This window comes from Scyliorhinus torazame, chromosome 1 (assembly GCF_047496885.1).
Source record: "Scyliorhinus torazame isolate Kashiwa2021f chromosome 1, sScyTor2.1, whole genome shotgun sequence".
NCBI lineage: Eukaryota > Metazoa > Chordata > Chondrichthyes > Carcharhiniformes > Scyliorhinidae > Scyliorhinus > Scyliorhinus torazame.
Window position 1 is genome coordinate 410,183,139 of NC_092707.1, and position 24,246 is coordinate 410,207,384.

At 47.5% G+C, this 24,246-nt stretch overlaps 1 protein-coding gene across 1 annotated transcript; it reads left to right on the top strand.

Moving 5' to 3' along the window:
* The first annotated feature begins 717 nt into the window (after positions 1–717).
* LOC140428357 (uncharacterized) lies at positions 718–9,145 on the top strand. Its single transcript, XM_072514743.1, has 5 exons — positions 718–906; positions 3,406–3,756; positions 4,938–5,282; positions 6,234–6,575; positions 8,712–9,145. Exons 1-5 carry the CDS (start codon positions 855–857, stop codon positions 8,816–8,818), a joined length of 1,197 nt encoding a protein of 398 aa, XP_072370844.1. The 5' UTR covers positions 718–854; the 3' UTR covers positions 8,819–9,145.
* Positions 9,146–24,246: the final 15,101 nt, after the last annotated feature.

Sequence of the window (24,246 nt, forward strand, 5' to 3'; positions counted from 1 at the left end):
CCTGTCCGGGTACACAGAGGGAGAATTCAGAATGTCCAATTCACCAACAACACGTCTTTCGCGGCTTGTGGGAGGAAACCGGAGCACCCAGAGGAAACTCACGCAGACACGGGGAGAACGTGCAGACTCCGCACAGTCAGTGACCCAAGCAGGGAATCGAACCTGGGACCCTGGAGCTGTGAAGCAACAGTGCTAACCACTGTGCTGCCGTGCCGCCCAACATCTATCCCCATGTCACCATGTAAGCTTTTGAATAGTACGGGCAATTTAGCATGACCAATCCACCTACCCTGCACATCTTTAGACACTGAGGGACAATTTAGCATGGCCAGTCCACCTAACCTGCATAGCCTTGGACACTAAGGGGCAATTCAGCATGACCAATCCACCTAACCTGTGCATCTTTTCTCTGTGGAATGAAACCGGAGCACCCGGAGGAAACCCACGCAGACACGGGGAGAATGTACAAATTCCACACAGTCACCCAAGACTGGAATTGAACTTGTGTCCCTGGCGCTGTGAGACAGCCGTGCTGACCCGGGTCCCAGGCACTATGAGACAGCTGTGCTGACCCGGGTCCTTGGCACTATGAGACAGCCGTGCTGACCCGGGTCCATGGCACTGTGAGATAGCAGCTGACCCGGGTCCCTGGCACTGTGAGGCAGCATTGCTAACCCGGGTGACTGGCGCTGTGTGGCAGCAGTCATAACCTCAATGTCACCGTGCTGTCACACCTCTAGAAGTAAAAATAGGAAGTAATATTGAGACATCCCGCAATCATTCACAGCAACATCGAATAGAAGAGTGTGTGAAAGAAACAAGAATTGTGTGTTTGCAAAAGGACTTTGTTTGGAATGTTTTGCCCAGCTCTCTCTGCTCTGACTCTCACCCTCTGTATGGTGGTGGGTAAGTAACCTGGGGCTGCTTGCACATCGTTATGTTTTTGAGTTGATTTTCTGGTTATTGGGGGTGATGTGTGTTTTTAGTCAGATTTTCCTGTTTAAGAGTTGGGATAGTTTGGGGTTCTCATGGTTCAATGGGAAAATACAGCATCAGAGACAACACTGAGCCCCCAGCTCAGTGATCCCACTCTGAAACTCCAGCGGCCGGCAATCCACAGACACAATTGTCTCACTCTTCATGTTCAAAACATCGTTGGGCGGCACGGTGGCACAGTGGTTAGCACTGCTGCCTAGGGAGCTGAGGACCTGGGTTAAAACCCGGCCCCGGGTCACTGTCTGTGTGGAGTTTGCTCATTCTCCCTGTGTCTGCGTGGGTTTCACCCCCACAACTCAAAGATGTGCAGGGTAGGTGGATTGTCCATTCCAAATTGCTCCTTGGGTACTCTAAATTTAATTTAAAAATTAACAAAACCTCGTTAATTCTTTAATTCCCATTTCTCCTGATTTGCGTGATGATTTTCATTGGATTATTTTCCGTCCTGGAATGTTAAATGGAGGGAATTAATTTGCCAGCGGATTTCTTCCTCAAATCCACCATTCATAAACTGCTCCTGAATTATCATCCCAAAATCCTCCAGACCCCTTTCATGTCTGTGAGGAGCCTGATCCGTCTCATAGGAACAGTCACCCTATTGAAGCCTTTCCCCCAAACATGTGTGCCCCTATTTACTGCTGTCTGTGTGAATGGGAATGGGAGGTGTAGGGATTGCTGAGGGGGTCAGCACACTGAGGAGGATGTTTAATATACAGATGCTGAAGGCTGAAGTGACTCTGACACAACTCCAGGCATTTTTCTGCCTCAATGCTTCAGTCAGGAATTTTGTGAGCATGTTTCCTGATCTAATTAGTGTGAGTGATCCGAGCTTCCCAATGGGAATCCTGTGGTGATGTTGAGGGGGATGTGAAGAGGTCCCACTCGGTGCCTCAGCAGAGTTGAGAATCTCAGAAAGCCACCTTGGAATGTTCTGCCCACCAGAGGGTCAGAACCCTGCCCCTTGCGTTGAGGCTCCTGAATCCAGTCCCTTGCGTTGAGGCTCCTGAATCCAGTAACGTTGCCGTAGGCTGCAGGGGGCGTTGGGAACTCAAAGGGGTCAGAAATTCTCGAGATCCAGTTTGATTGTTGGACGATCGTTGGGTCAGGAGATCAGTTTACCCAGCGTGCGCAATGGGAGATCATTATTTTATCAATTTTCATAGACTTTTGGATTTTATCTTTCTCAGCTTCTGATAGGATCCTTGATGTGAAACCACAAGAAGCCAGGAAAGAGAGTGAAGTCAGACAGGAAATGACATCCAACAATGTGATTAGAAATCTCAATTAAAATAAAATTAAGAGAAATGTTGCACTTAAGAAAGGAAATATAACATGTCCTGGGAATTATAGACAATTTGGTATCACATAAGTTGTATGAAACATAATGAAATTACCACTAAAAAAATTTAGACTCTTAAAAACAAAGAGAAGAATGAATAGTCAAAATGGACTTGAAATGGACGTGTCATTCTTGACCAAATCAATTCATAGACTCAGAGAATCCCCACAGTGCAGAAGGAGGCCATTCAGCCCATCCAGCCTGCACCGACCCTCTGAAAGAGCACATGACACAGGGTCAGGCCCCCACCCTATCCCCGTAACCGAACACTAAGGGGCAATTTTCCATGGCCAATCTATTTAACCTGTATATCTTTATACTGTGGGAGGAAACCGGAGCACCCGGAGGAAACCAAACAGACACGGGGAGATGATGCAAACTCCATACAGACAGTCACCCGAGGCCAAAATTGAACCTGGGTCCCTGGTGCTGTGAGGCAGTAGTGCTAACCTCTGTGTTACCATGCCACTGAACAGAATTCTTTGAAGAGCTAACTAAGAGAGTAGACATAGGTAAACTTGTAGATGTTATATATTTAGATTTCCTTTGATAAGGTAATAAACAAATAAATGAGAGAAGACGGGAATTGGAGCTCTACAATGTTCTGTGCTGGGATGACTCTTGTTTACCATTTATATCAATAATTTAAACTTGGACCACGCTTAACAGAGGAAACTGCACTGCTCCTGGCTGAATACATTCTGTTCCTGGCTCTAAGGCCTGCAAGCAGCCATTCATAACTCCAGCACACATTTGGTCAATCTGACCAACCTCCAGGACATCGTTCTATCCCTCAAATCCTCCCCACTGTGTCCATCTTGGCTCAGTTCAAATCCCACTTGAGACGCGAGGCTTTGAGCACAAAATGCTGGGCTGACATTATTGGTCAGTACAGTGCGATGTGAGACAGTGAAGTTCAGGGTGTGGATAAAGCAACTGGGCTACAAGTTACTGATGACAATGCACAATATTAATTCCTGATCTACACGGGATTTTATAATAACTTGTGTTTCAGCTTCTATTTTGTATTTTCTTATTTGTTCTGATCTTCAGTTATTTTCTGTTCACAGGTCATGTGACAGGGGCGGTTCTTATTCAATCTCCTCAAATTGTGAAAGTGCCTGAGGGTGAAACAGTGACGTTTCTGTGTGACTTACAGAGCAAGAATGTAGGGCAGACTGTGGATTTATACAATGTACATTGGTACCGCTCACAAAGTCATGAATGGATATTGAGTCATGATGCAAATGGCGAGGTTTCCCGGGCGACAGGTCTGTCTGATCGGTTTCAGCCTTCCAGAGATGTTCCCGGTAACAGCTACATTCTGACAGTCAGAGATGTGAAGCTCGGTGACTCCACTCTCTATATCTGTGGGATTTGGGGGAAAATCTTTGGGAATGGAACCCGGCTGAATGTAACCAGTGAGTAATGTCGATGCTTTATTACTTTTGTTCCAAATAATGTTATTGCACAAAGACTGAGTTTAAAAACAGTGACTTGACCGCCCAGAACTTGAATCTTGATGAAAAGAGAGAGATGTTGCTGAAGTTTGATACAGATGAGAATGTGGAGGGAGGATCAGTAAGTTTGTGAAAGACACAAAGATTGAGCTGGTGGTTAATAGTGAGGAAGAAGGTTTCAGGTTGCAGGGGGCGGGGGGCTGGTAGAATGGGAACGGGTCTGTCGCCCGGCGCCGATCCCAGCGGGTTTCCCGATCTCAGCGGCCTCGAGCGCAGAATACCGGCCGATGTCCCCGTGGATTGTTCCTAAAATGAAGGAATTTGGGAAATTTGTAACGAGTGCATTCTCTAAATCTGCAGCGATCTCTTTTAGAATCACAGGGTGTGGGCCATCAGGTGTGTGAGATTTTCCAGCTTGCTCTCTTTGCCCTCCCCTCCCGGAGGTGGGAACTCTTCCTGAGCTTTGTTCCCTGCAGTCCTGGCCACACAGATTGGTGGCATCGACAACGATTTATTGAACTATTGAGCAGCTCAATGCTCACTTTCCAATCATCAATGAGAATTGCTGGAATGTGGACTAAAGAAACAAAGGTTTGTTCTTGAATTGAGCAACTCCTTCAGCTAATAGGACAAGGGCCACAAAATAGTTGCCCCACACTTTGAATGTGAGTGAGGAACACATTAACTGGCGGCTTCAGTGCGGCCGGGACAATGGGTGGAATCTTGTGGAGGTGATGGGAACTCAGCGGGTGGCTGGAGAGGCAGCAACACCCCCACATCATTTCTTTTTGGGAAGCTCCATTGGATTATGTGAGCATGAAGGGATTGACAGGTCAATAATGGGTCTGACCCTGTGATCGAGGACCCCCGAGTCTCTGATCGGAGGGTGGCACTTCTACGAAAAGCAGAAAGAAAGGCTGCAATTCTCTGGCCGTTGCGATTGCCGCCGGCAGCGCCCCCTCGCCCGGGGCTTTCCCTGTGGCGTGGCTTCAATGGGAAATCCCATTGACAAGCGGGAAGGCAGAATCGCGCTGCCTGGGAACAGCGCGCCACCGAGAAACACGCGGCTGGGAAAGCGGAGAATCAGCCCAGACTGCAACCTCAGCACCTGTTTATAAATTGTTGATATTTTTCTCTTAAAGGTAAGAAACCTCCAGTCCTTATCCAGCCTCTGAGTGTGGAACGTGTCCCAGAGGGTCAGACTGCACGGTTCCACTGCTCCATGCAGAACGCCGCAGTGAGATACACAAAAGTTTCTTGGTACCGGGAGCTGCCAGGGAAAGAGAGGGAGAGGATTTTAGCACTTGATGCAAAGAATTATGTAGACCGGGATTCAGGTTTCTCTGAGCGTTTCCAGCCTTCCAGACACATCGACTCCAACAGCTTCATCCTGACAATCAGCAACGTGCAGCCCAGTGACACTGCCGTCTATTACTGCTCAGTGTGGGGAGATATCAGTGGGAATGGAACACAGCTGAATGTAACCAGTAAGTACAGTTTCCATTATTCTCATTAATCTTCACACCACGTGTTCTGTCTTGTGGTTCTCAGAAGTCTCAAATGTTCACACTTTTTTGGACACAAAGCCCGCTTCTTGATACAGGTGATGGGGTGTCTCACTCACTGGCCTGAGATCCAGGGAGAGGCCCATGTTGCTTCCTTTGTGAAGGATCAGGCACATACATAGACAGCGGTGGGCCTTCCACATGGCCATGGTGCCTGAGACAGGGAGCTGCACATTGCAAACACCAGTCAAACCAGTGGCCCACAACAAGCTCAGGCTGAGGGACTCGGACCAAAGGTGATTGTGGGAGGGTTTGGGGTCATAGGTTGAGATTGTGGGAAGAGGGGTTAGCAACCTGGACAGGGTGGTAGCTCTTCACAGGCCCCCCTCCCCCTTCCTGATGTCATGGCAGCCAGTACTTAACAATGAGGAACTCCCCCAGGTCACCATTAGAAACACGAAGTGGGTTAGTTTTTATCCAAATGGGGAGTCCCCCTCCTGATGCTGGTGGTGGAATGCGGTCTTCAAATGGGTATTGGTACCAATTTAAGGATTTTGTTTGGATGGTGGGGGAGTGTCCGAGGAAGGGTGCTCTTCCAGAGGGTTTGTGCAGACTGGATGGGCTGAATGGCCTCTTTCTCCACTGCAGTGATTCTGTGGTTTTTTTTACAATTTCAAGTACCCAATTCATTTTTTCCAATTAAGGGCCAATTTGGCATGGCCAATCCACCTACCCTGCACATCTTTTGGTTGTGGGGGTGAAACCCACGCAGACACGGGGAGAATGTACAAACTCCACACGGACAGTGACCCAAAGCTGGGATCGCACCTGGGACCTCGGCGCCGTGAGGCACCAACGATTCTATTGTTAACTACCAGAGCTACTTTGTAAATCCAGATACTCTTTTAAGTTATGAATATTGCTTCTCCAAAGGTGCAGATGCCCCAGTGGTTATCCAGTCTCCTGCCCCAGAACCTATCAGACAGGGTCAGAGTGCACGGTTACAGTGCGTCCTGTATAACGCCGCTGTGACATACGCTGATGTTCATTGGTACCGACAACAACCAGCTTACATCGAGTGGATTTTAACAGATGAGATACTGAACAACACACGATGGGGTCCTGGCTTCTCCGAGCGTTTCCAGTCTTCTCGAAACATGTCCAGTAACAGCTTCATTCTGACAATCAGCAACATTCAGCTCAGTGACGCTGCCATCTACTATTGTGAAGTGAGGGGAGATATCGATTGGAATGGAACCCAGCTCACTGTAATAAGTAAGGACAAGTTACATTATCCAACTTCACAGACTCGAGCACATAATCTAGTGCAGGACATACTGATTGATGGATTTCTAGGTGCCAATGATATTGAGGGTTATGGGGATAGTGAGGGAAAATGGTGCTGAGGTCAACACTCAGCCATAGCCCAGTTGAATAATACAGAGGGCTCGAGGGGCTGAATGGCCTACTCCTGCTGCTCTGCTCTGACAAAGGGAATTGCCCACAATGTCCATACAGAGTGAACACACTGGAATTGAAGATGAAAGGGAAAAGGATATGTGAGGAGAGCTGTTGAACTGGTTGGGGATTGGCTGTTGGGGAAAGATCCCTTGGAAACAGCTCTGGGCTGGGAGTACGTGATGTTTGAATCAACCATCCAGGCAGTCTGGAAATGTATTGGACTGTGAAAAGCAGTTTCTGAAGGTCTTTGATTTTCACATTTGAGGGAAACGTGGTTTGAGAGATCATGTGGGATACTTTCAGTCAAGTTACAGCAGTTGTGCCTTGGTTAATATTAACTGGATTTTGATATTTAAACATATATTAGGGAGTATTGCCTGGAAGAATTTTATTTATGAGTCTGATCAATTAGGGAGTCTTTTGGGGGAAAATATTGTGAAATCAATTTTAACTATGTAATTGTGTGTGGTTAAATTTTCTTTTCTTCTCAATAAATCTTCGAGGTTTACATTTAAAAACTCCAAAATCGCCACTGGACTGCCCCTTTCTGGGAACACTGCTACTTACCATCAATGCAGTTCCTGGAACATTGTCTCAGGCACAGTGCTGCAGTACCTCTTTCAGTCACTGTAGTGCTGTGCATGGAGGGACTGGGACTTCTTTCCAAATGCGGACCCGAGTTAATTTGAGCAGGAAATGGCAGTGATGCTGTCGAGTCGTCCCCGCCAACTCTCCAAATGATGAGCAAGGAACTCTCACCTCCATAAAATCCAAGCCATACGGACCTTTACTGACAACTCCAGTTGTCCCAAAGTGCTTTACAACCAATTAAATCCTTTGTAAAGCTTGGGCCCTATTTAAATGTAGGAAATGTATCGGCCAATTTGTGCACTGCAAGCTCCCTAAATAACAATGTGATAATGGCCCGATAATCTCTTCTTTGTCGTGCTGAAGAATGAATATCACAAGTCGGAATAGTTTGTCTCAATTTGCTTCAGCAAAATGATTGAGAATTCGGAACAATTCTATCAGAGGATGATCAGACGAGACTTTAAACCAAGCCCTGGTCCGCTCTCTCTGGGAGATGCAGGAGGCCACATGACAGTAGCTTAAGAAGAGCAGGAGAGTTCACCCCAGTCAGTAACTCGAGGGAATAAACTAAACAAAACCCATCCCATTAGCTCCCTTTCAGCCTGGCACGCTGCCCATCACAGCCAACATTGGCAATGACCTGAATCAACACAATTACTCTGAACTTTAGTCCCAATCCCACTCACACATTTAAGTCACTTTTTTGAATGGGTTAATTCTCTTTGGAGGGTGTTCCATTAATCTAAAACTCTCTAAATTCTTCCTTGTTAATTTTGCAATCACAATCTTTTAGACAAACTCCATCTTGCTAACTGATGTGTCATTGACATTTCCTCTTCCAATATAGAGAACTTTACCTTCATCTCAGTCCCCATTGCTCTGCCTTTCCTCAACTCAACTCCTCCATGTTTAAAAACAAACTTCATCTTGTTTATACGGATCACCTGGTCACATTAGTGGTGTCGGTCACACAATACACACCACCTATCCAAAAGTCACTCCCCTACAGTGTAATGTTGGTGTGGACGGAGGAGGATACAGAACGGAACCCACTGGGGATCTGTTGGTGGTTTTCTTTCCATCTGTGGAACTTTGCTGCACTGTTACCAAGTCAGCCAGAATGGCCAGCAAGTGGTCAGTGTGCGATATAAGATTGGCCTGCCGCATTATCAATAAATCAAATTGATCTGAGTTTAAACTGACATTGTTATTCCAGGTGTCCAGCAGATAGAAATATCTGCTCAGTCTGAATTCCACCTGCTTTCATTTCTCTACTTTACCATTTCAAATGTCACCGACTGACGAGAATCTAATCCATTCCCCGTCCTTTAACCGTAAGCATGTGATTTCCTTTCACAGACCCGGCTGACGCTGAGAAGATGAAGCTTGTCTGGATCATTGTGGGAACTCTTACGGGATTTGCAGGACTTAGTTTGCTCATCGGATTCATACTGCTTCGGAAATAACAATCCCGTAATTTTGACAGAATAAGTCAGTTTCTCTCGGTTATTGTGTATAGTTTGTTTTGTTTGTTTATGGGATGTGGGCATTGTTGGCAAGATCAGCATTTATTGCCAATCTCTAATTTCCCTTGCGAGCAATTAACAGTCAACCCCATTGCTGAGGGTCTGATGTTACAATCCCAGACCAGACGAAAACAGTGGATGAGATACGGGACAGGAACCCCAATATTTGATCTTAATTTGGTAAAACTGTGATGAAATGACACCTCACTCCAGGAGTGATTTGGGGAAAAATAGGGATATGGTGTATTAAACAAACTTGACTACTTAGAGTATTAAATTATATTTTACATCACACCAGGAAATAGCTGACAATCGCCACGTAAACAATGCAAATCAATACAGTGAATACAGTAACCCTTAACTGCTATCTTTGTTCCCACTCAAACAATTAAAAATCCCATCTCAACTCTCATAAGAACATAAGAACTAGGAGCAGGAGTAGGCCATCTGGCCCCTCGAGCCTGCTCCACCATTCAATGAGATCATGGCTGATCTTTTGTGGACTCAGCTCCACTTTCCGGCCCGAACACCATAACCCTTAATCCCTTTATTCTTCAAAAAACTATCTATCTTTATCTTAAAAACATTTAATGAAGGAGCCTCTACTGCTTCACTGGGCAAGGAATTCCATAGATTCACAACACTTTGGGTGAAGAAGTTCCTCCTAAACTCAGTCCTGAATCTACTTCCCCTTATTTTGAGGCTATGCACCCTAGTTCTGCTTCCACCCGCCAGTGGAAACAACCTGCCCGCATCTATTCTATCTATTCCCTTCATAATCGTATCTGTTTCTATAAGATCCCCCCTCATCCTTCTAAATTCCAACGAGTACAGTCCCAGTCTACTCAACCTCTCCTCGTAATCCAACCCCTTCAGCTCTGGGATTTACCTCGTGAATCTCCTCTGCACACCCTCCAGTGCCAGTATGTCCTTTCTCAAGTAAGGAGACCAAAACTGAACACAATACTCCAGGTGTGACATCACTAACACCTTATACAATTGCAGCATAACCTCCCTCGTCTTAAACTCCATCCCTCTAGCAATGAAGGACAAAATTCCATTTGCCTCATTAATCACCTGTTGCACCTGAAAACCAACTTTCTGCGACTCATGCACTAGCACACCCAGGTTTCTCTGCACAGCAGCATGTTTTAATATTTTATCATATAAATAATAATCCCTTTTGCTGTTATTCCTACCAAAATGGATAACCTCACATTTGTCAACATTGTATTCCATCTGCCAGACCCTAGCCCATTCACTTAGCCTATCCAAATCCCTCTGCAGACTTCCAGTATCCTCTGCACTTTTTGCTTTACCACTTATCTTAGTGTCGTCTGCAAACGTGGACACATTGCCCTTGGTCCCCAACTCCAAATCATCAATGTAAATTGTGAACAGTTGTGGGCCCAACACTGATCCCTGAGGGACACCACTAGCTACTGATTGCCAACCAGAGAAACACCCATTAATCCCCACTCTTTGCTTTCTATTAATTAACCAATCCTCTATCCATGCTACTACTTTCCCCTTAATGCCATGCATCTTAAACTTATGCAACAACCTTTTGTGTGGCACCTTGTCAAAGGCTTTCTGGAAATCCAGAGATACCACATCCATTGGCTCCCCGTTATCTACCGCACTGTTAATGTCCTCAAAAAATTCCACTAAATTAGTTAGGCACGACCTGCCCCTTTATGAACCCATGCTGCGTCTGCCCAATGAGACAATTTCCATCCAGATGCCTCGCTATTTCTTCCTTGATGATAGATTCCAGCATCTTCCCTACTACCTAAGTTAAGCTCACTGGCCTATAATTACACAATTTCTGCCTACCTCCTTTTTTAAACAGTGGTGTCACGTTTGCTAATTTCCAATCCGCCGGGACCACCCCAGAGTCTAGTGAATTTTGGTAAATTATCACTAGTGCATTTGCAATTTCCCTAGCCATCTCTTTTAGCACTCTGGGATGCATTGCATCAGGGCCAGGAGACTTGTCTAACTTTAGCCCCATTAGCTTGCCCATCACTACCTCCTTAGTGATATCAATCCTCTCAAGGTCCTCACCTGTCATAGCCTCATTTCCATCAGTCACTGGCATGTTATTTGTGTCTTCCACTGTGAAGACCGACCCAAAAAACCTGTTCAGTTCCTCAGCCATTTCCTCATCTCCCATTATTAAATCTCCCTTCTCATCCTCTAAAGGACCAATATTTACCTTAGCCACTCTTTTTTGTTTTATGTATTTGTAGAAACTTTTACTATCTGTTTTTATATTCTGAGCAAGTTTACTCTCATAATCTATCTTACTCTTCTTTATAGCTTTTTTAGTAGCTTTCTGTTGCCCCCTAAAGATTTCCCAGTCCTCTAGTCTCCCACTGATCTTTGCTACTTTGTATGTTTTTTCCTTCAATTTGATACTCTCCCTTATTTCCTTAGATATCCACGGTCGATTTTCCCTCTTTTTACCGTCCTTCCATTTTGTTGGTATAAACCTTTGCTGGGCACTGTGAAAAATCAGTTGGAAGGTTCTCCACTGTTCCTCAACTGTTTCACCATAAAGTCTTTGCTCCCAGTCTACCTTAGCTAGTTCTTCTCTCATCCCATTGTAATCTCCTTTGTTTGAGCACAAAACACTAGTGCTTGATTTTACCTTCTCACCCTCCATCTGTATTTTAAATTCCACCATATTGTGATCGCTCCTCCCGAGAGGCTCCCTAACGATGAGATCCTGAATCAATCCTGTCTCATTACACAGGACCAGATCTAGGACCGCTTGTTCCCTCGTAGGTTCCATTGCATACTGTTCGAGGAAACTATCGCGGATACATTCTATAAACTCCTCCTCAAGGCTGCCTTGACCGACCTGGTTAAACCAATCAACATGTAGATTAAAATCCCCCATGATAACTGCTGTACCATTTCTACATGCATCTGTTATTTCTTTGTTTATTGCCTGCCCCACCATAATGTTACTATTTGGTGGCCTATAGATTACTCCTATCAGTGACTTTTTCGTCTTACTATTCCTGATTTCCACCCAAATGGATTCAACCTTATCCTCCATAGCACCGATGTCATCCCTTACTGTTGCCCGGATGTCATCCTTAAATAACAGAGCTACACCACCTCCGTTACCATCCACTCTGTCCCTCCGAAAAGTTTGATACCCTCGGATATTTAACTCCCAGTCGTGACCATCCTTTAACCATGTTTCAGTAATGGCCACTAAATCATAGTCATTCACGATGATTTGCGCCATCAACTCATTTACCTTATTCCGAATACTACGAGCATTCAGGTAAAGTACACTTATGTTGGCTTTTTTTTACCTCTGTTCTTAATCTTAACACCTCGATCAGTAACCTCTCCTAAGTTATATTTCCTCTTAACCTTTCTCCTAATTTTCCTGGTCATCGAACCCATATCTTCCTGTAACAACCTGCTGCGCCGCTTACCATTAATGTTTTCACTTCCCGTTTTATTCCTTTTAGTATTCCTGGTCCTATTCACTGAGCTCCCCTCAGTCACTGTACCTTGTACTGTCACCCTTTTTGATTTTTGACTATGGCTTCTCTGCCTTACACTTTCCCCCTTATTGCCTTTTATTTCTGTCCCTGTTTTACTACCTTCCAACTTCCTGCATTGGTTCCCATCCCCCTGCCACATTAGTTTAAACTCTCCTCAACAGCTCTAGCAAACACCCCCCCTAGGACATCGGTTCCAATCCTGCCCAGGTGCAGACCGTCCGGTTTGTACTGGTCCCACCTCCCCCAGAATCGGTTCCAACGTCCCAGGAATTTGAATCCCTCCCTCTTGCACCATCTCTCGAGCCACGAATTCATCCTCTCTATCCTGACATTCCTACTCTGACTAGCTCGTGGCACTGGTAGCAATCCTGAGATTACTACCTTTGAGGTCCTACTCTTTAGTTTAACTCCTAGCTCCCTAAATTCAGCTTGTAGGACCTCGTCCCGTTTTTTACCTATATCGTTGGTGCCTATGTGCACCACGACAGCTGGCTGTTCACCTCCCCCCCCCCCCCCCCCCCCCCCCCCCAGAATGTCCTGCAGCCGCTCCGAGACAACCTTGACCCATGCACCAGGGAGGCAACATACCATCCTGGAGTCTCGATTGCGTCCGCAGAACCGCCTGTCTATTCCCCTTACAATTGAGTCCCCTATCACTATAGCCCTGCCATTCTTCTTCCTGCCCAGCTGCGCAGCAGAGCCAGCCACGGTGCCATGAACCTGGCTGCTGCTGCCTTCCCTCGGTGAGCCATCTCCCTCAACAGTATCCAAAGCGGTATATCTGTTTTGCAGGGAGATGACCGCAGAGGACACCTGCACTGCCTTCCTACTCTTGCTCTGTCTTTTGGTCACCCATTTACTATCTCCCTCAGTACTTTTCACCTGCGGTGTGACCAACTCGCTAAACGTGCTATCCACGACGTCCTCAGCATCGCGGATGCTCCAAAGTGAGTGCATCCGCAGCTCCAGAGCCGTCAAGCGTTCTAACAGGAGCTGCAACTGGACACACTTCATGCATGTGAAGGAGCCAGGGACAGTGGACGTGTCCCTGAGCTCCCACATCGCACACGAGGAGCATGACACGGGTCTGAGATCTCCTGCCATGTCTTAAACCTTTGGTTAACTTCAACAATTTCAATTTCCCCCCCAAAAAATTTAAATAAATAAACAATGAAGAAAAAAATAAATAAATATACCAATGAAAGAAACAGAAAAACAGAAACACTACTTACCAGTCACAAAAAGCACTTCCTCCCCACCCAGCTTTGAATTCCCACCTCGATTCAAATTCCCAAACTCACTCTTTGCTGCATCACTCTGGCTGTCTTCTCTGTCTCACTGGGAGAACTCACTGCCACATATCATGGATTCGGGAAAAGCAGCTGATTTCTGTCACTTTCTGTATAAACGGTGAAACATTCACTCAAAATGGACCCAAAACAGCAACGCTGCATAGAATGTTTTTAAACATATTCTTCCCTGGGATGTTGGTGTCACTGGCTGGGTCCAGCATTTATTCCCCGTCTGTAGTTACCCTGGGACTTAGTGCCTCGCTCGGCCATTTCAGAGGGTGTTTCAGAGTCAACCACATTGCTGTGGGCCTGGAGTCACATGCAGGCCAGACCGGGAAAAGGTGGCAGATTTCCTTCACGAATAAGTGAACCAGATGGATTTTCAAAATGATCAACAATGGTTTCATGGTGATCATTCGACACACACAAACATTCACAAACACACACACTCAGAAACACACACACACTCACACACACACACACACACACACAGAAATACACATGTACACACACTCAGACAAACACACACACACTCACACACACACAGAAGCACATGTACACACACACAGACAAACACACACAAACACACTCACTCACAGAAACACACAGAAACACTGAGAAACACACACACTCATTCCCACAAACACACACAAATTCAGAAACACAGGCACACTCAGAAACACACACACACGCACTCACGGAAACCCACACACACTCAGAAACACACACACACGCACTCACAGAAACCCACACACACTCAGAAACACAAAAACAGACATTCACAGGAACATGGACTCAGAAATCATCCACTCATTCACAGAAACAGACACACACTCAGAAATCCTCACACACTCAGAAACACACTCACTCACGGAAACACACATATACAGACAAACACACTCTCACAGAAACACATAAATTGACACTCAGAAATAGATACACGCACACTCACTTCTAAAAACAAACACACACTCACAGAAACACATACACACACACAAATGACATACAAACACACTCACAAAAACATACACACCTTTCATCCTTAAAAAAAAAAGCTAATTAAATTGATGCACGATCAATGACCACTAAAGCGAGGTTGTAGTCCAACTGAAGGCTTTAATTAGCTAGATGTTTCCCCCAGCAGCTCAGGTACAGTATGAAGGCTGCTGGGGCGGCACTGGTTCTTATACCCCGCCTAGTAGGGCGGAGCTATCATACATTCTAACCAATAGAAAGCAGACAATTTCCACCAAGGTTGCTTTCGCCTATCAGGTACCGTAATACCTATAATACCACAGGAGTATAAAGTGGGAAAATGTGGAGTTGCTCATTTTGGAAGGGATAAAGAGTATTATTTAAATGTAAAATACTGCATAAAGCTGCAACACGAAGGGACATTGGGGGACTTGCGCACGAAACACAAAAAGCTAGCACACAGGGTCAGCGGGTAATCAGGAAGGGTAATGGAATGTTGGCCCTGATTTCACTGGGGTTAGAGTATAAGAGTTGGGAAGTCTTGCTGCAACTGTACGATGTTGTAATAAGCCACAGGAGGCAGGGGTTCCGTCACTACACCAGTATATATTTGCAATAACATATACAAGAGCAGCTCCAAACAGTGCTACTAGCATTCCAGTCAACCTAAGACAGCCTCACAAAGCCTACACAGGTGCTTATATGGGCCCCCTCAATGAGCTATCATTGAGGGAGCTCATACTCCAATTGGCCAACCAATAATGCCAATTGGAGGTCATTACACCCCTCCCCCCCCCCCAAGGTCCAAGGAATTCCTGCCAGCTGGCATTCCTCTGAGCTTCTTCCTGCTCCTCCTGTCCGGGTCTGTCACCTCTGTGTCGTCCGCCGGGGCGTTCTCCGACATGGGTGGGGTGTCCCTTACAGGTGCCCGTCTTTTCCTTGATGACCTCCTTGGAAGTTGTACTTCCTCCTCCTCGGGGAGAGGTGTCGCGGCGGCCTCGTCGAACGTGTCCATCTCCGACTCTGACGCCTGGATGACGGGGTCTGGAGAAATTGCTCGGGGCTGGGGTGTGGGTATCTTTCCCGTCTGAGCTATCCCAGCTTGAGGCGGTCCTGCTTCGACGGCCTCCAGGTGTGGTTCCGCTGCCCTTATTTGGTCTCGGTGTTTCTTCAGCACCTTACCTTCTATTGAAACTTCATATGACATGGGCCCTGTTTGGGACTCAACCGTGCCTTTGACCCACGTTGGTCCATTCCTATAATTCTTGACCCAAACCGGTGTCCCCACCTGGAAATGTCTCTGCTGCTGACTATTATCATGCCCCCTGCGTTGGACCTCCTGTTGTTTCTCCACTTTCCCCGTTGAATTTGGGAAAAGGAGACTCAGTCTCGTTCGCAGCCACCTCCCCATTAAGAGTTCAGCTGGCGGTATGCCCGTTGTGGAATGCGGTGTTGTCCTGTAATCAAACAGCCAGTGGGAGAGCTTTGTGTCCATTGACGCTGCTGGCTGCTTCTTGAGTCCCGCTTTTAGTGTCTGGACCGCTCTCTCTGCCAGGCCGTTGGACGCTGGATGGTAAGGGGCCGTTTTGATGTGGCGGACTCCGTTTCCCTTTAGAAATTTTCCAAATTCCCCACTTGTGAATGCCGTTCCGTTGTCCGACACCACTACCTCCGGAAGTCCATGTGTTGCAAACGAGGCCCTGAGTTTTTCAATTGTCGATGCTGTGCTTGCCGCGTTACCCGGTGGACGTCCAACTATTTGGAGTGGGCGTCCACTATCACCCAAAACATTGAGCCCATTAATGGGCCTGTGTAGTCAATATGCAGGCGGGTCCCGGGTCTGCCTGGCCATTCCCACGGGTGCAATGGTGCAGCTGGTGGCACTCTTTGCCCCTGTTGGCACTCCTGGCACCGACGTACCAAGGCTGTTATGTCTGTGTCCAATCCTGGCCACCAAACGTAGCTTTGAGCGAGCATCTTCATTTTAGACACCCCTGGGTGTCCATGATGTAACTCGGTTAAGATTGCCCGACGGCCCTGAGCTGGGACTATTACCCGGGCTCCCCATAATAGGATACCGTCTTCTACGGTTATTTGGTCCCTTCTGCTCCAGTATGGGTGCATCTGGGGCTACACTGGTCTCTCCAGTTCCCCTGTTAGCAGTAAATGCTTCATCTTGGCTAAAACTGGGTCTTTTTGTGTCCACAACCGAATATGTTGTGCGTCCACTGGTAGGGTGTCCAAAAAATTTAGAGTAATGACTGTCTCCTCTACTTTCGGTATTAGCGGCGGGGTGTCGGGGAGGGGAAGTCTGCTCAAAGCATCTGCATTTGCTCCTCGCGTTCCCGGTCTGTGCTCCAGAACGTATCTATACGGTGCCAGTATATTGGATTCTAGCTGGTGCAATCGGGGGTATTGACTTGTCTTCTTTTAATAACCCTAATAACGGCTTATGGTCCGTCACTATGGTGAATTTCCGCCCGTACAGATACTGGTGACATTTTTTTACTGCAAATATCACCGCCAGTCCTTCCTTCTCGATTTGGGCGTACTTTCTCTCAGCCATCGCCAAGGTCCTCGAAGCATAGGCTATTGGCCGTTTTTCCCCATTCCTTCCTTGATGGGCTAAGACGGCTCCTACCCCGTAAGGTGATGCGTCACACGTGACCACCAACTCCTTGGGTCATAATGCTCGAGGACATTTTTGGATGGCAGCTGTTCCTTAATGTCCCTAAATGCTCGGTTTTGGCGGGCGGACCATTTCCATTCTTGTCCCTTTTTTAGTAGCTGGTGGAGGCGTTCTAGGATGTACGCCCTATTTTCAATAAATTTGCCATAATATGTTACCAATCCTAGAAATGATCGTAGCTCCTGGACTGTGGTGGGAGCTGGGGCTTCTTTTATTGCCAATGGGTGTAAGCCCGACTCGTCTACTTTATATCCCAGGTACGTCACTTGTGGGGACAGAAAAACACATGTTTCTCTTTTCAGCCGTACGCCTGCCTTTGCGAAACGCCTGAGCACTTCCTCCAGGTTCCTTAAGTGTTCCCTGTTTGTCCTACCCGTGATTAAGACATCGTCCAAATAAATCGCCACCTGCGGTAGTCCCTGCAGAATATTTTCCATCGTACGCTGGAATATAGCGCAGGCTGATGACACTCCGAAGGGTAGCCTAGTATAACGAAAAAGTCCCTTCAGGGTGTTGATCGTAGCGAACTTCTGGGAGTCCTTGTCCAGTTTTAACTACAGGGAGGCGTGGCTCATGTCCAGTTTCGTGAACAAAAGCCCACCTGCCAATTTGGCATATAGGTCGTCTATTTTCGGGATCGGGTATTTGTCCAGCAGTGCGTATTTGTTTACTGTCTGTTTGAAATCTCCACAGAGACGTATCGAGCCGCCTGGCTTCAAAATTGGTACCACCGGCGCTGCCCATTCCGAGAACTGTACTGGTCTGATAATGCCGTCGCGCCGTAACCTTTCTATTTCCACATCTACTTTCTTCCTTAATGCAAAAGGTACCGGCCTGGCCTCACAAAATTTCGGAAGGGCTTCTGGGTCCACGTGCAAAGTTGCTTTGGCGCCTATAATTTCCCCCAAACCTTCTTGGAAGACCTCTGGGTATTTTTGGAGTACTCCACTCAACTGCCCGCTTCCACTCTGGAAAATTTTCATCCAATCTAAGTTTAGGTCTTTCAGCCAGTTCTGTCCTACGAAGTTCAGTCCGGAGCCCTCTACTATCGTCAATGGTAATCTGAGCAATTGTTTGTCATATTCCACGGGTCCATGAGTCGTGACTAGAACTTCCAGGGGTTCCCCCATGTAGGTTTTAAGTTTTGTCGATGTTTTTGTTCGGGTTAGTGGCTGGAGTCCATCTTTGATTTTTTAAAATGCTGCCACTCCCATTACTGATACGGCCGCACCCGTGTCTATTTCCATTATTGTCGTCCGACCGTTCACCCGGGGGGTAATCTTAATAGGTTCTGCTTTCTTTGTCGCAATATTATAGAACTGTTCCCCTTCGGAGGAGGATGGGGCATCTAGGTTGTGTACTTCCCTGCGTCCCTACCTGCTATTCCTCTTTTGCCACCTCCTTCTAGGGTTTCTGTCACTGTTACCCCACTCTGTCTGAAACGGTCCTTCTCTGTTGGGGGAGCCTCAGCCGGTTGTTCCCTCTGTCTCCAGTTAGTCCTAGCAGACTTGGGGGCAGTTCTGGGGTTTTTCTTTGGCCCTCTGTTCCTCAGGCTTTTCCTGAGGGCGGCTATCTGGTAGCTGGACCCATTGTGGTAGTCCCTCTCCCAGGTATCTACCTCCATTGGCATGCCCTGTAGTTCCTGTGCCCCACTTGCTGCCTTTTCTAGGGACAGTGTGAGCTGTAACGCCCGCCTGCAGTCTAGCTGCGTTTCTGCCAACAGGCGATTCTGTATTTGGAGGTCATTTATGCCACACACTAACCGGTCCCGAAGCATTTCATTTAGCGTCGAGCCGAACTCACATTTTTCCGCCAGCCTTCTCAGGCGGGTCAAGAAATTTGTGACTGACTCTCTGTCTTCCCGCTTCGTTGTGTAGAATCTGTACCTACCCAAAATGAGGGGTGGTTTTGGGTCATAGTGCTCTTCCACCAATTTTGTTAATTCTTGGAAAGGTATCGTGTCCGGCGTATCGGGATAAGTTAGACGACGTATAATGGCGAAGGCTGAGGGTCCGCACGCCGACAGCAGTAGAACCTGTTTCCTTCCATCCTCCGTTATCTCATTGGCCTGGAAAAAGTAACACATTCTCTCCACATCCTGGGACCAGTCCTCAATAGTCGGGTCAAATGCATCCAACTTCCCAAAAAGAGGCATTTTTGAAAGAGCAAGCTTACCCTCCGAGTGCGGCAGCTGGTCTCCGCAAGGTTCTTTGTTTACCTCGTTTTTGCCAATTGGAGGTCATTCCAAAGGTACTGGTGAGACCACATCTGGAGAGCTGTGAACAGTTTTGCTCCCTTATTTAAGATAAGATATTATTCCATTGGAGGCAGTTCAGGGAATGTTGACACGGGTTGGAGGGATTGTCTTTGCAGCAAAGGTTAATCTGGTTGTTGGGACGCTACTTGTTGGAAGTTGGAAGAATGAAAGGTGATCTCAGTGAATCTTATTCTGAATGGGCTTGACAAGGACAATGGTGAGAGGCTGTCCGCAGCCAGCACGCCAGCTTCCTGATCGCTGGGACCACACGCGGCCCGCTCCGTCAGGAACTCGGCCCATCGGAGGCGGAGCATCGCGGGTGGGCCGGCTGATGACATGGCAACGGCGTTCTGACTGCGCGCGGCATGCGTCCCGATGAAGCCGATTCGGAGGGGGAGGAGCATAGCGAGCCGGAGTCAAACCGGCGCCTGCCCCGATTCTGCCGATGGGAGTCATTCTCCGCCCAATCGCCATTCTCGATTTCAGCGTCGGGAAATTCCGGAAAATTCCGCCCATGGAATAGATTCTGTGGAAAAGGAGATGTATTTAAGCAGAGACAAGTGGTTACTCGGGAAGTGAATGGATCCAATGGGAAAGTGAAAATGAAAGCAAATTAATGCGGATGCTGGAATCTGAGACAAAAACAGGAAATACTGGACAATCTCAGCAGGTCTGGCAGCATCTGTGGAGAGAGAAGGGAGCGAACGTTTCCAGTCTGAGTGACTCTCTCCCAATGGGAAGCTTGTTGACCACAACAGCTGTTCCTGAAAAGTCTGATGATCTGATTGAACCACAATCATTAACGTGATACCAGGAAACAGAAATTGGCCGAGGTTTGAACACACACAAAAAAACAAATCCACACGGATATGAAAATGAAATGAAAATGAAATGAAAATCGCTTATTGTCACAAGTAGGCTTCAAATGACGTTACTGTGAAAAGCTCCTAGTCACCACATTCCGGCACCTGTTCGGGGAGGCTGGTACGGGAATATTGTATGGTACTGCTGTAATATATTTAGAGATTAATGAGTTTCATTTTGCAGAACCTGTCTTTCGCAGAATAAAAGTAAATCAAGTGCACGTTAAGAAAGGTGGTTTACGAACGGTGAGGGGTTAACTGTGTGGGTAGCAGGGCTGACAGAGTCGAGGGTTTATTAACCTCTGCCAGGGCCAGTGGAGGTGGGGGGCTGGTGTTCAGAGTCAGGGGCCTGTTGATTAAGTCATCAATACAAAATATAAACACACAAACCTGTTTCCCGAATCCCAGCCTGTCCACCACTCACACCAATGGGGATCAATTAGAATCATGAAAACTGCACTTACTGGTTACACTCAGCTGTGATCCATTCACACATATCTCCCCACACGGAGCAGTAATAGACGGCAGTGTCACTGGGCTGCACGTTGCTGATTGTCAGGATGAAGGTTTTATTGGACGTGTCTCGGGAAGGATGGAAACGCTCAGTGAAACCTGGACTCCGTTGTGTGTTGTTCTTTATATCATGTGTTAAAACCCTCTCCATATCTTTCCCTGGCAGCTCCCGGTTCCAGTGAACATCGGTGTGTGTCACTGCGGCGTTCCGCATGGTGCAGTGTAACCGTGCAATGGTGATTTTGAAAAAAATGACCATTGATAAGCAGAGAAATAAAAACACTGAACAACATGAGGCCATTCATTTCCTGTTGACTCCATTATGGATCACCCCACTATTATATTCCTTTGCAAAACTGGACCCAATCTTGGACTGGATTGGATTTGTTTATTGTCACGTGTGCCGAGGTACAGTGAAACGTATTGTTCTGCTTACAGTCCAGACATATCATTCCGTACATGAAAAATACAAAGGCCATACATGTATTTGGAATGTATATAAATGATTTGGAGGAAAATGTAACTGGTCTGATTAGTAAGTTTGCAGATGACACAATGTTGGTGGAATTGCGGACAGCGATGAGGACCGGACCGTCAGAGGATACAGCAGGATATAGATTGGTTGGAGACTTGGGCGGAGAGATGGCAGATGGTGTTTAATCCAGACAAATGTGAGGTAATGCAGTTTGGAAGAACGAATACAGATGGGAAATATACAGTAAATGGCAGAATCCTTAAGAGTGTTGACAGGCTGAGAGATCTGGGTGTTCAGGTAGATAGGTCACTGAAAGGGGCAACGCAGATGCAGAAGGTAGTCAAGAAGGCATACGGCATGCTTGCCTTCATTGGCCGTGGAATTGAGTTTAAAAATTGGCAAGCCGTGTTGCAGCTTTACAGAACCTTAGGTAGGCTGAACTGAGAGTCTGGTGTTCAATTCTGGTCGCCACACTACCATAAGGATGTGGAGGTTTGGAGCTGGTACAGAAGTGGTTTACCAGGATGTTGCCTGGTATGGAGGGCATTAGTTATGAGGAGAGGTTGGAGAAACTTTGTTTTATCTCATTGGAACGACATAGATTGAGGGGTGACCTGATAGAAGACTACAAGATTATGAGGGGCATGGACAGAGTGGATAGTCAGAAGCTTTTTCCCAGGGTGGAAGAGTCAATTACTAGGGGGCATAGGTTTAAGGTGCGAGGGGCAAGGTTTAAAGGAGATGTATGAGGCAGGTTTTTTTACACAGAGGGTGGTGGGAGCCTGGAACTCGCTGTTTGGGGAGGTAGTGAAAGCAGATACGATAGCGACTTTTAAGAGGCGTCTTGACAAATACATGAATTGGATTGGAAGAGAGGGATTTGGTCCCCGGAGCAGTGGGGGGATTTAGTTCAGATGGGCAGCATGGTCGGTGCAGGCTTGGAGGGCTGAAGGGCCTGCTCCTCTACTGTAATTTTCTTGTTCTATGTATAAATACGCAATGTAAATACATAGACTCAGGCATCGGGTGAAGCATACAGGAGGGCAGTACTACTCAGTAGTGAAGATGTGTGAAGCGGTCAGATCAGTCCATAAGAGAGTCGTTTAGGAGTCTGGTATGAGTGGGGAAGAAGCTGTCTTTGAATCTGTTAGTGAGTGTTCTCAGACTTTGCATCTCCTGCCCGATGGAAGAAGTTGGAAGAGTGAATAAGCGGGATGGGAGGGGTCTTTGATTATGCTCCCCGCTTTCCCAAGGCAGCGGGGGTCAATGGATGAGAAGCGGGTTCGCGTGTTGTTGAGGCACGTTGCCTGGTTCTTCTTTGACACCAGTATGATGATGGTCTTCTTGAAGCAGGTGGGAACCTTGGAACGGAGTAGGGAGAGGTTGAAGATGTTTGTGAATACATTAGTCCGTGCAGCATGTGACTGCATGACCAGGGACCCCGACCCAAACCGTCGCTTTCCGAGGGTTCACTTTCACGAAGCCCATCTGACTTCGGAAGCTGTGACGGTGGGTATGGGTGTGTCCGGGGCTGCTGGGGCTGTCGACAATGGTTAGAATCTATCATGGAATTTACCCATTGTAGCGCACAATGACTTACGAGAGACGAATAGAGATGAAGTCGATGAGGCTTTATTAAGCGTGACTTGTTCCCCGCAGTTCAGCAACAGTCTGGAGCTGCGGGGAGAACTCCTGGTTCTTATACTCCGCCTTCAGGGCAGAGCTAGAGATCAACAGCCAACCAGGACCTGGGATCTGTCAGCCAATGGCATCACACATGACCCCTAATGCATACTACCACATTCACCCCTTGTTAAAAATGAACCCGGCGGGGTGGTGCTTCGCATGGTGGTAGGGGTTTACAAGGCTGGTCCTGGGAGGAAAACTTTTGCATGTCATTACAGTGCCCTACACTTTGCCCTACACTGGGCTATGTACTGGGTTTGTGAACTATTTACAATATTCGTAAGAAGAAAAAAAGAACATTCTCGTTAAAGTCCACAACATTCTTGTGTTGCACCGATGCCACGAGTCGGTCGGGCGGTCTGGTCTTCCTTGTCGATCGCCTGAGCCCCGGTGGTGGTGCAGGTGCTTGTTCCAGCGTTGTCGTCTCCGGGAGCTTTATGGTGCCTGCTTCTGCTTCACTCCTGGTCGGACATGGGAGGAGGACCGATACTCCCGGGAAGGGGGCGGTCGCGGGGTGCGCCAGTGGCAGGGAGGGGGTGATTGGTGTCGGGGGGGGGGGGTGCGCATGTTGCCGGCGGGCGCCAGGTCTCGCAGGGAGACCGTGTCCTGTCGGCCGTCGGGGTACGCCACGTAGGCGTACTGCGGGTTTGCGTGGAGGAGGTGAACCCTCTCGACCAACGGGTCCGACTTGTGCGCCCGCACATGTTTCCGGAGCAAGATGGGTCCTGGGGCCGCCAACCAGGTCAGCAGCGACGTTCCAGAGGAAGACTTCCTGGGGAAGACAAGGAGGCGCTCATGAGGCGTTTGATTAGTGCTAGTACACAGCAGCGACCGGATGGAGTGGAGAGCGTCCGGGAGGACCTCCTGCCACCGTGAAACTGGGAGGTCCCTGGACCGTAGGGCTAGTAGGACGGTCTTCCAGACCGTGCCGTTCTCCCTCTCTACTTGCCCATTCCCCCGGGGATTGTAGCTGGTCGTCCTGCTCGAGGCTATACCCTTGCTGAGCAGGAACTGGCGCAGCTCGTCACTCATGAAGGAGGACCCCCTGCCGCTATGGATATATGCGGGGCAACCGAACAGTGTGAATA

Coding starts and splice junctions, on each gene's coding strand:
- LOC140428357 (XM_072514743.1), top strand. CDS start 855: ATGTTTTGCCCAGCTCTCTCTGCTCTGACTCTCACCCTCTGTATGGTG. Junction 3,757..4,937: donor AACCCGGCTGAATGTAACCA/GTGAGTAATGTC, acceptor TTTCTCTTAAAG/GTAAGAAACCTCCAGTCCTT. Junction 5,283..6,233: donor AACACAGCTGAATGTAACCA/GTAAGTACAGTT, acceptor GCTTCTCCAAAG/GTGCAGATGCCCCAGTGGTT.